The sequence below is a fragment of the Opisthocomus hoazin genome, chromosome 32 (genome assembly GCF_030867145.1).
Source record: "Opisthocomus hoazin isolate bOpiHoa1 chromosome 32, bOpiHoa1.hap1, whole genome shotgun sequence".
Lineage (NCBI taxonomy): Eukaryota > Metazoa > Chordata > Aves > Opisthocomiformes > Opisthocomidae > Opisthocomus > Opisthocomus hoazin.
Window position 1 is genome coordinate 2,763,332 of NC_134445.1, and position 11,382 is coordinate 2,774,713.

At 50.6% G+C, this 11,382-nt stretch overlaps 2 protein-coding genes across 2 annotated transcripts in view; both read left to right on the forward strand.

Annotated features, from left to right (window-relative positions):
- The first annotated feature begins 823 nt into the window (after positions 1–823).
- Positions 824–3,640, forward strand: HOXC9 (homeobox C9). The gene is made up of 2 exons (XM_075445752.1): positions 824–1,385; positions 3,396–3,640. The coding sequence occupies exons 1-2, from the start codon at positions 824–826 to the stop codon at positions 3,638–3,640; spliced, it is 807 nt and encodes a 268-aa protein (XP_075301867.1).
- A 7,336-nt stretch (positions 3,641–10,976) lies between these two features.
- HOXC8 (homeobox C8) overlaps positions 10,977–11,382 on the forward strand; it is a 656-nt gene continuing 250 nt past the window's right edge. Inside the window, exon 1 of the mRNA XM_075445576.1 lies at positions 10,977–11,374. Coding sequence (XP_075301691.1) covers positions 10,977–11,374 — 398 coding nt within the window. The remainder of the gene's footprint in view (positions 11,375–11,382) is intronic.

Consider the following 11,382-nt stretch of genomic DNA (forward strand, 5'->3'; position numbering starts at 1 on the left):
GAAGGACATAAAAACATCCACGACTACTTGCCGAATAACGCAGCCTTTCCCTGCAAAAGCTCAGTCTTTCCTTTTTTTTTTTTTTTTTGCGGGGGGGGGGTTGTTCTTATTATTTCCCCCTCCTCTTCGCAAAGCTGCTCCTCGTACTACAGATTTTATTTTTTCCTCCCGAAGACACCTATTTCTTACAGCAGGGCTAGATGCGCCAGTGCCCCGCGGATTTCGCAGCTGCTGAGCAGCCTGACGAGGAGACAGCGCTGCAAAAGATGACAAAAGCCCCCTCTGCTTTTAGGTTAAAAGCTTCTTTCGCCCCCCCAGCTCCTTCCTCCAAGTGGGGAGCCCACCTCCACCGCACTTCTCCCCTCTTCTCCTGCCCACCGATATTCAATTTAATGTATCCATTAGAGGCTAGAAGCTGCAGAAGCGAAGGACAGAGACAAATTACGTCAAGAAATAGTTCCTGGACTACCTTCCACAATTACCTTCCACCTTCCACAGCACCAGGGCAGATCTCCCCCCCTCCAGCCCGCGGGCAGAGCATCCCCCGGCTGGGGACCGGCCGAGCCTCCCTCCTCCCCATCTCCGCCCCGTTTCCACCAGTTTTTAGGAAAAGCCGGGTCGCGTTATTAAAAAAAAAAAAAAAAAAAGGAAAAAAAAAAAAAAAAAAGACCTGCGGATTGATCCACGCTATATTTTTGGGTAAATACAATCACGTGAGGGCGGGCAGCCAATGGCACACTGGGAAAGGCTGAAAAAATAATTACCTGCCCTGATTGTTCTATGAGAAGATAAAAAGTACACATACAGTTCATACAATAATCTTATGAATGTAAAAGAGGGGGGAACCATGTCGGCTTCTGGCCCCATAAGCAACTACTATGTTGACTCCTTGATAAGCCACGAGAACGAAGAGCTCTTGGCCTCCAGGTTCCCCAGCTCTGCCTCCCACCCGGCTGCTGCCCGACCGTCAGGATTAGTCCCGGACTGTGCCGACTTTCCGTCCTGCAGTTTCGCCCCCAAGCCGGCCGTTTTTACCACCTCGTGGGCTCCCGTCCACTCCCAGTCCTCCGTGGGCTACCACCCCTACGCTCCCCAGGCGCCCGTGGGGGCCGAGCCCAGGTACATGCGGACTTGGCTGGAGCCCCTCGCCGGGGCCGTCTCCTTCCCGGCCTTCGCCCCCGGGGCTCGCCCCTACGGCCTGAAGCCCGACGCCTTCCCGGGGAGGCGGGCGGAGTGCGGCCCCCCCGACGGCCGCGGCTACGCGGACTACATGTACGCGGCTCCGGGGGAGCTGAGAGACAGAGCAGCGCAGACAATTCCTTCCCCGGAGTCCGAAGCCATCGCTTCCAGCAAACACAAAGAAGAAAAGCACGAATTAGACCCTAGTAAGTCGAAGTCATTCTTGTTTACGACCGGGGAGGCATTACGGCTTCCAGGACCCTACTCAATAAAATGAAATTACCTTAGAGAGCCCGACCCTAAAACTCCAGATACGCAGGAAGATCTGGGGGTTTGAGCGAGTCCGCCTCGCAGAGCCGGAGAGCGAATATCTCTACTTTGTTTGGGGCTCTTTAGTCTTTTTTTTTTTACCCCCCCTTTTTCCTTTTTTTAAATTGTTTTTTATTTGTTTTTTTTTTCAAGGGCGGGGGGGGGCGGGGGGCTGTTGGCTTCTTTGATCAAATATTCATCACCTTCCACCGGGGGGAATTATTAAAAAAAAAAAAGAAAATAAATAGAGAAGGAGAGTGCGTGTGTGCGAGGGAGCGAGAAGGGGGGGTAGGCAGAGGGAGAAGCCTCTGCGCTTTCAGATATTTCCACTTTCAAAGAACGAGGAAGAGTTGTAGCTGGCTGGAAGCGAGGGTGTTGATGTGGGTTTTTTTGCGGAGGGGAGAGGAATATCTGTGGATAAATGCAGAGATGTCTCTTTATCTATTTTAAAAATCAATAAAAGCTCCACCGGTGCAATTATTCATAAAATGCTCCTACACGTGGGAATAAATGAAAAGGTGGGTGCCCTGGACGGGGGGCCGGGGGTGGGGTGGGTGCAGGGGAGAAGTAAGGAGGAAAATTGGAATTGTGAAGGCACAAACTCAGCGTGGGGAGGTAGCTGAGGCAGCAAGCGCAGGACATTGGACCATACACTTGAAGAAACATCTTCTGCAGCCCAAGTGGGGGGGGAGGACGGACTTAAAAAAAAATCCCAAGCCAAGGAAACCTTGAGCGTTGTAGGGGCAGCAGGCAGGTACCCGCCATCATCCCCCTCACCTCCAGGCTGCAGCGCAGGGGAGCCGGGACCCCAGCCCTGCAGAGGGGACCAGCTCCTGGGGGGTGGATGGGGGGATGTGGTGTGTGCTTGCAGGCAGGAGCTCAGCTCCCAGGATTATAGAGCAAAAACCACCAAAATAAGAAAAACCACCCAGCCCCAAACGCCAGCCCCTCCCGGAGAGCAGCTGAGCATCCGCGGGGGATGCAGGGGGGATGATGCGGTAGCAGCCGCCGGGGCTCCGGACACCCCTCGCAGCCCCCTGGGTTCCGTGGGACCCCCACACTCCCCCCCCCAATCCCGGCCTTAGCTGGGGGTGATTTCCGAGCGATAAAGCTGGGTGACAGCAGATGGGAGCACCTTGGTGCCTCGGTATCTTCGCTCTCTATCTGGAAAGGCGCTCACACCTCTATTTATGACAGGCGGGCTGGTGCCAGGCACCCTCGTGATAAAAATAAGTCGAGGAATCAGGGGGCGAAAGTCTCCCTTGGCTGGCAGGCAGCTGCCTAAAACGGGCGGGGGGGGGGGGGGAAACCTGCTCCCAGGGCAGGGTTTGGTCTCCTGGCCAAAGCAGGGCTGTGGCAGCAGCGTGGATGGTCCTCGAGGCTAGGGGAAGGGGGGGGGGGAGTAAAATAAATAAATTAAAAAAAAAAAAAGCCAATTTCTGGGAGCCAGTGGGACATCTCGCGTGTCATCCTTCAGATATTAAAAAAAACAAACCCGGCTTTCCAGGTCTGGGAAGGCTTCTAGGGAAAGTATTGGAGAGCTGAGGTTGTAAAAAGAGTTTATGGGCCTATGAAATGGTGGGAAATTTGACTTTTTATGACTATGTTCTTAGATTACTGCTAGTAGCAGTCATGTGGATAATTATTATTTTAAACCCATTGCTACAGTTTTATTTACTGAAACTTTTATGTGAGAACAGCAGAGAAAGAAAAGGAAATGACCCCTCCAAAATAAACAGATCAAACTCTTCTGAAGGTCACTTAAAATATTTAGGTAAAATCTGCTAATTAAACAGGTTTCTTTCTAGAGATACACCAGGGCGTGGAGGGAGGGAGGGAAGAAAGGCCAGCTGTATACACTGATTTTTTTTTCCTCCCCCCAAAAATGTAAAAATCTTCTTTCTCAGACAATCCCGTCGCAAATTGGATTCATGCGCGCTCCACGAGGAAGAAAAGATGTCCTTACACAAAGTATCAGACCCTGGAACTGGAAAAAGAGTTTTTATTCAATATGTACCTTACACGGGACCGGAGGTACGAAGTAGCCAGAGTCCTTAATCTCACTGAACGCCAAGTCAAAATCTGGTTTCAGAACAGGCGAATGAAAATGAAGAAAATGAATAAAGAAAAAACCGATAAAGAACAGCAATAAAGTTGGCAAAGTCCAGTCAATGAGAAAAGAGGGTGGAGAGAAAAAAAAAAAAAAAAGAAAAAAAAAGAAAAGAAAAAAAAGGGAAAAAAAAGAGGCTGTTTTTGGGGGTTGAAATGTTTCTGACTTTGAATGTGCGGATGAATGTTTAGCGTTCTAGGCAAACACAGCGAGCGTTTTGGGACACAAGTCTTTTCTAAAATGCAACGAAATAAAAGAAAGATGTTGGGGGGGGTTCGTTTTCTCTTCCTTTCTTCTTCCTTGTTTTTTTTTTTGTTTTGTCCTCCTCAGAAAACAAACACGAGAAGTACTTGAATTTTTTTTTTAGTATTTTATTTCATAAATTAAACTGATCCAGTATTTTTATTTTTTAATTCCGCGAGCTCGTGCGTGAATATTTTGTACAAAAGAGAGGAAAAAGAGACAAAAAAAAAAGAGACTGAAGGGAATATGGCTCGATGATGTTCCGTCATGGTGTTGGACGTTTCTGCTGTACTTATTTGTGTATTTTATTCTCGTCTCAGAACCGTTCTGTAATATTGTTATGTTCGCTATTGTAGAGCAGCTCAATGTAAATATAACCGAACGTCACGGGAAAAAGAAAAAAAAGAAAAAAAAAGAAAAAAAAAGACAAAAAAAAGGACAAAAAAATCCGTATGTAGGTGTCTTTTTCTTGGAAGCCCTGTGCGGAGGAGCAGCCCCGGGACTTCGCCAGCCGGGGCCGGGGCCGCAGGCTCGGCGGGGCGGCCCCGAGCATCCCCCGCAGGAGAGCGGAGCTTGCTGCTCCCCCCCCCCACCCCCACCCCCAGCACTTTTCTATTTCAGAGCACCGTAATAAAAAGGCGCTGAGGTAAGGGTTATACGTGCCATCAATTTTTAGATTGGGATAATTAATTGTACTAATTTATGACCCCAGGCAATCGAAGGATATGTAGAGAGAACTAAATATGGATGCTGGGAATAGAGGAGCTGGCAAAGGCGTCCGCTCGCTGCCATCCACTCCGGGGGAGCTTCTGCCTCCTCGCTGGCTTGCCAGAACTCGGGGGGCTGCTGGGAGGGCCGCTCCTCGCAAGACAGCCCAGGAAAAAGGAAGGGGGGAGGGAGGAAAAAAAAATAAATAAACCTCTGGGGTGGAGGAGGGCTGGGGGGAGAGAATGAGCAGGGGAATAAAGGAGTAAATGCGTGGTGGCGGTGCGGCAGCCTGCAAATTTTCGTGCTAAAAGAAGGAAAAATCAAAAAAGGCAAAAGAACCAGAACTCCCCCCTGCCTTCGCACCACAAGGGGGAGATTAAAAAAAAAAATCACACCAAAAAAGGGGGGGAAATAAAAGGTTTGTTGGCTGCGGAAAGGTCAAACCCCACCGTCCTGCCAGGGCGAGCTGGGGCTGCAGCGGCTTGTGCGAGGCGAGGAGCCGGGGCTGTCAATGGCTCCTGCTCTGGGCTCTTTCCAGGCTGCTGAACGGGGAACCAGAGGCAGGAGATTGCATAAAAAACGAGCAGCGAGGGATGTTTAATCATAAAAACTTGTTATAGGTCCCTTTCTTTAATGAAATGAGCGGAGCAGCGTTTTAATCTTGCTAATCAAAACCAGATCGGGCGAGTGAGATGCGTTTGTCGCCCTCGTCCCAGTCCCTCCGAAATAAAAAAAAAAAAAAAGTCTGGAAGCGATTACTTCTGCTGATCTCATAAAATATTGCTCTTTAATATTTCTTACTGCAGCGTTTGGAGGTTTCTTTTCCTTCCCCTGATTTGTGTCCTCGCGTTTAAAGCGGGGTCTGTTTTTGTCACCGGAGGGGGACAGGCGCACCGCGGTCTATCAGCAGAGACATCCGCGGAGCAGGGGAAGCTAAAAAGCCTTTTACAATCCCAGTTTTGTGCTAGGTCTGTTTGAAAAAAAAAAAAAAACCTTAACGAGCGCAATGAAATGGTCAGGTTAGAAAACATTTTAGCAGAGCGAAAGATTTATGGACCAAAAAAAAAAAGAAGAAGAAGAAGAAGGGGGGAAATCTTTCCATCTAAGTCATGTCAATTCATTTTATTTTTTAAATTATTATTATGATCATTTTCCCTGCCGTCTGCTTCTCTCCCTTCGTTCATCGCGCCTCAAATAAAGAATAAAATCGTGCGGGGTCGAGCAGCGTCTCACCCACCTCCTCTTTCCGAGAGGGGAGAGATCACCCCCATTTTATCATTATTAATTAAGAGGGGAAGGGGAAAGGAAAAAAAAAAATCCGATCATCATCTGGACAGGAGTTTGGAGGCGGTTTCGGACCCGGCTCTCTGGAGGGGCTTGTCAGGAGCGTTTAGCGATGTTGAAAAGCCATGATGTATGGAAGTTCATTTTGGCCCCCCTTTCATTCAAGCGGATCTCATTTCCAGTGCGACCACAGCCTGCTCCCTCCCCCTGATCCCCCCCCTCCCTCCCCAGCCCCCCCCCCCCCCCCGCTATCTCCCCAGCTCCTCTCCCTCCCTCCCCAGCCCCTCTCCCTCCCATCTCCCCGGCCAGACCCCCGGTAGAGCCGGCGGGCAGCTCTGGAGATGCCCCTTTGTCTCCACCGCGCTGCTGGTTGGGGCTTTCTTTTGTTGGTGGTGGGTTGGGTCGGGTTAAAATCCTGCCGCAGTTTTAGTTCATGTGCAAGGCCCCCGGTATCCTCATCACCCCCCCCCCCCCCCCCCCCCCCCCCCCGTCCCCCGGTGAAGGGTTACACCAGTTATAAAATGCCATTTGGCCCTGCTGGGAGGCTGCGCTGGTGCGGCTCAGCCATTGAATTTCTCCTCCACAGCAGCCAGAGGAGGGGGGAATAAAAAAAAAAACACAACCACAAAACCCCCAACCCCCCCCAGTGTGGCTCAAAATAAATAATAATAATTGAAAAAAAAAAAAATACGCGGCTCGCACCCAGCAGCACACCCCGCGGCCAGCCTTTCCCGGGGTTAATGTATTAAAATACTCCAATTTCGGGCATTTTTTTGGACATATGGCGCGTGTGTGCAGCCGCATACTGATACAGCCATTGTGTGCCGGCGCATGGGAACACGCACACGCGTTTCTGCCCGGGGGGAGATGCGTTTCCAGCCCTCGGAGAGAGGGAAAAAATATATATATACAAATACAGGCATGTATATAAGGTTCTGGGAGTGTTATTTATTTTTTTCCGGGGGTGTGTGTGCGCCTGGTTTCGAAGCTGCCCTGTTGTAAAGCTCACAAACCCGACAGGACCCTCCAGCTGTCCAGAGGTACACTTCCGCAGCCAAAAAAATGCCGCTTTTACAGCTCTGTTTGTCTCCCTGCTATGCGGGGCTGAATGGGAGCGAACAAAACAGGACCCCAGATCTGGCTAGACGTCTGGCTTTAATTGCTTTATGGTTTAGAGAAGGTGGGTGCTCTTCTCTTTGAAACCGGATTATTGGAATGTTTTGTCTACAAGCTACAAACAACAGACCCCCCTCGGACGAGGGGAGGTTTAAGAAAAAAAAAAAAAAAGAAAAAAAAGACAGAAAAAAAAGAAAAAGATAAAAAAGAGGAAAAAAAAAAAGAGAAAAAAAAGAAAATCAAACCCCAACTCGAAGACAAAACTGGTAAAAGCAGGGAGGGGAAGGGAGGGGGCACATCTGGTGGGTTTGTTAGTTCCTGCGTGCGTGTGCTGCCTTTTTTTTGGTATTTTTATGAGTGAGAAAAGGGGGAAATGGGAAAAAAAATAAAAGGGAGGAGGGAAATGGCTTTTTTCCCCAAAAATCTGCCGGAGGGTTTATGTAGGGAGGGTCGCCTCGACACCCCCCCGCCTGGTCACCTGTAAGGGATTATCGGCTATAACGCAGCGCCCGGTAACCCGCGGGGGTCGGAGCCCTTCGTCCTCCCCCCAGCCCCGCCCGCGGCGCTGAGCCCCGGCGCGGCCGCGAGATGGCGCTGTTGCCCAATGTTAGCGCGGGGCCGCGCGCGGCCGGGGGAGCCACGCGCCCGCGGAAGAGGCTCCGCGCCCGGGGATGGGGACGGGTACGGGGGGGGGGGGGCGCGGAGCTGCCTGGATTCACCCCCCCGCCACCCCGCTCCCTGCTGAAAACCCCCAGAAGCAGCTCTTTAAAAAAAAAAATTAGTGGTGTTTTTTTTATTCCGCGGGGAGCTGGCGGCGCGGGGAGCGCATAAACGCGTAAAAACGCCTGCACGGAGAAATTGCCTTTTTCTGAAGTGGTTGTGGGGTTGGGTTTGTTGTTTCTTGGGGGTTTTTTCCCCCTCTTTCCCTTTATTTACGCACGTCACGTCCCTCTCCAAAGCCTCCTCATTTTGGGATGGAGAAGGAGGGAATGACATTTTTCAGTGAAGGTCAGGGCAAAGGAAAGGGGGGGGGGGGGGAAGGGAATAAAATCAACTTGGAGAGGGTACAATGAAACCCCTAAAAGTACAATACAGCCACCCGAACATAGCTACCCCCAGGCGCATGCACCCGCAAGACGCATCACCCCCCTCCCAACCCATCCCCACGTCTAAACACGGCCCAAACAGTAAAGACAAAGAGCAGCGCTTCCCCAGACGCTAAAAGTCAAGGTATTTCTCCTTAAAAAGCAGCAGGCAGTTGCACAGAGCTCATTTGGTGGGGTCTGGGGAGGGGGCCTGGGGGTCCTTTCTTCCGCGGGCGCTGAAGGCGAGCGCTGCTTTCCCGGCTCCAAGGCTCCGCTGCGCCTTTTCCCTGCTGCATCCCAGGGATAACGGCTGGAAAAACCCGCAGCGGGCCCTTCCCAAACCCGGCCCGAACGGCCCCGAGCTGACAACTGGATTTTTTTCTTTTTCCGGTTTAATTCGCACGGCTGCCTTTATCGCGTGGGCAGGAGCTCGGCTTTTAAAAATAGAAATGTTATTGATTAGAGGAGGGGAATGGTCACCTCCACCATTAGCTGTTAATTAAGGAGCCTCTGTCCCTAGTTGCTCTTTCCTTCATTATTTTTTGGGGGGGGGTTCCTCTAGGGTAACCCGGGGAAGGGGGGGATGAGGTGGGGGAGTCCTGCTGTGAAAATGGCTATGGCCATCGTGCCGTCCTTGAGGTGATCGCCTACGAAGGCTATTCCTTCACAGCGAAGGCAGCTTGATTTTTATAAATGCATTCACAATAGGAGGTGGAAAAATCCCTGCTCTCCTGTATCGTTCATTGTTTGCTTGTGGGGAGGAAAAACCCCACCGCAAGTAATGTTTCTAAATGGAAAAATACACCCTGGAAGTATGAAAATCTAATAAAGGTGGACTGGGCGGCTACTGGGTCTTTTCCTCTTCATGGGAAGGTGTCTGAAAAAAAAAATTAAAATATATATATACAGTTTCAACCTCACCAGAGGTCTGAGCCACCCCACGCCTCAAAAAAATAGCGAATGTGACCTTTGCTGGGCAGAAAAACACCTCAGACCAGCTTGGCGAGGGAAGCTGAGATGGGATTTTTTTTTTTTTTTCCTTCTCCCTCCACACTTGAGCTCTGTCAGAGTCACCCAGGTCTCTGCTGAAAATAATTAGGCTGCTTTGCTTTTTCTTTTGCTTGGTGGAAGAACACGAGGCAAAGGTTTGAAGGTCTGCAGACTTTTGGAGGAAAGACGGGGACTGGTAACAACCCGACGGCATTGGAGGGGTTTGGGGTATATTTTTGCGGCTCTCCAGAAAATATTCATTTACGAAGCCTCGGTGTCTCGTTTCTCTCTCCCCTCCCTCCCCCGAAAAATTAACACGGATCCTGGTGATTTGATGCGACGTTTTAATGAGCTGAGTTCGGTCGTAAAAACGAAGTGTCCGAAGCGAAAGGTTGCGGCCAGCGGTCGCAGCGCAAAAAAAAAAAGGGGGCGAGGGGGGCGACTACCTCTCGCGATAGGGAAATCGCGATGCTGAAGAGCGAAACAACCGAAATCAAGGCCGGTGGTGATTTTTTTACGGGCGTGCACAACAGGGAGCACGCACTTTCTGCCTCACTTCGCCTCTCCCGCGTCCAAAGCCGCTCTCTAAGCAACGGTCTACTTTCTCCCCTCGGAAGGACGTTTCCCTCTGGTTTCCAGCAGTGGGTTTGAAAGGAAGCAAGGAGGGGGGGAACACACACAAAAAAATAAAATAAATAACTCCCCATAATTTTCTGTCTTTATTTTCTTTAAAGAAGGACAGCGAGCAGCAACCAATCCATAAGGAGACGCTTCCCTCGCCTGCTCGCTCCCGTTCTGCTTTTGTCTGCTGGTTTGATTCCGATCTCCCAACCACCATCACCACAATAACAATAACACACGCACAAAACATCCCCCCCCCCCCCAAAAAATAGCAACAAAAAAAAAAAAGAGTGATGCCGTGAAAAGCACGATATCAAGAGAATATCTGGGTTCAGAGACTCCAACCACACCAGAACACACCCCCTCCCTCCCCCTTCTGCCCCCCTCTAGGTGGGACCGAGCCCACCCTCGCAGCCCCCCCAAACCCCAAAACAATGACAACAACAACAACAACACCAGGGGCAACCCCCCCCCCCCATCCTTCCCGTCCTCCCTGGCAAAGGGGTGACCCCATGGGGGGGAGGGGGGTGATGCTGAGCGCTAGAAGAAACTCACCCCGGATTTTTTTTGGGGGGGAAGGGGGTGACGGGGAGGGCAAGGGGGGGGCTGCTTGGGCTCCTTTTACCTGTTGAGGTTACCTAGGCTGACCTCCCAGCGCATGTATTTGCTGCCATCAGTGAAGAGGCTGCTGCTGGGAAAAAAAAGGGGGGGGGGGGGTTGCTGGATATTAATGCGCACCTTCACCCTCCTCCACTCATTAGGTGTGGGGTCCCCCCCTCTCCGGAGGGTGTTGTGTGTGTGGCCCCCCTCCCCGCCATACACCATCTTTCCTCCATTCATTCCCCCACACTCCCCACCCCCCCTTTCCCCCCCCCCCCAAAAAAAAAAGCGCGCCCCAAAACGCTGTCATTCGGCTGGCTCGGCGCGGCGGAGGGATGTGGACATCTCGCGTGTGAGGGGAGAGAGGAGGGAAAGAAAAAAAAAAAACGAAGGAAAAAAAAAAAAAGCCACACCACCGGGATTTTGAGGAATTTGCCTGTGGTGTTAAAGGGAAGGAGCAGAGTTACAGAGAAATTGAGAGAGAGAGCTCTACCTACCGACAGATTACAAGAGAAGTCAAGAGCACCGAGAACCAACCGTTCAGACACACAGAGGCACCATGAAACGCCTTTGAGATCGCATTAAAAAAAAAAAAAAAGCCACTAAAAAGCAGGACTCGAGACAGTCCAGGGACAATCTCGCACTAATCTAGAATTAAAGCCGTCTTTTTTTTTTTCCTTTTTTTTCTTTTTTTTTTTTTTTTTTTTTTTTTTTTTTTGCATGCGAGGGTCATGAGTTCCTACTTTGTAAATCCTCTCTTTTCCAAGTACAAAGGCGGTGAATCGCTGGAGCCAACTTACTACGACTGCAGATTTCCACAAAGTGTTAGCAGGAGCCATGCTCTCGTGTATGGTCCGGGCACTACTGCTCCCACCTTCCAGCACCCTTCACACCACGTCCAAGAGTTTTTCCACCACGGAACCTCCAGCATCTCCAACTCTGGATACCAGCAAAACCCATGCGCCTTGGCGTGTCACGGAGACGCTTCTAAATTCTATGGATATGAAGCTCTACCGAGGCAGTCGCTTTATGGTGCTCAGCAAGAGACGACTGTTGTACAATATCCTGACTGTAAATCGTCTTCCAACAGTAACTCTAGCGAGGGACAAGGGCATTTAAATCAAAATTCGTCTCCCA

Excerpts from the sequence above, each read along its gene's own strand:
- HOXC9 (XM_075445752.1), top strand. The coding sequence starts at position 824 with ATGAATGTAAAAGAGGGGGGAACCATGTCGGCTTCTGGCCCCATAAGC. Across the intron at positions 1,386-3,395 it reads AAAGCACGAATTAGACCCTA|ACAATCCCGTCGCAAATTGG; the intron begins GTAAGTCGAAGT and ends CTTCTTTCTCAG.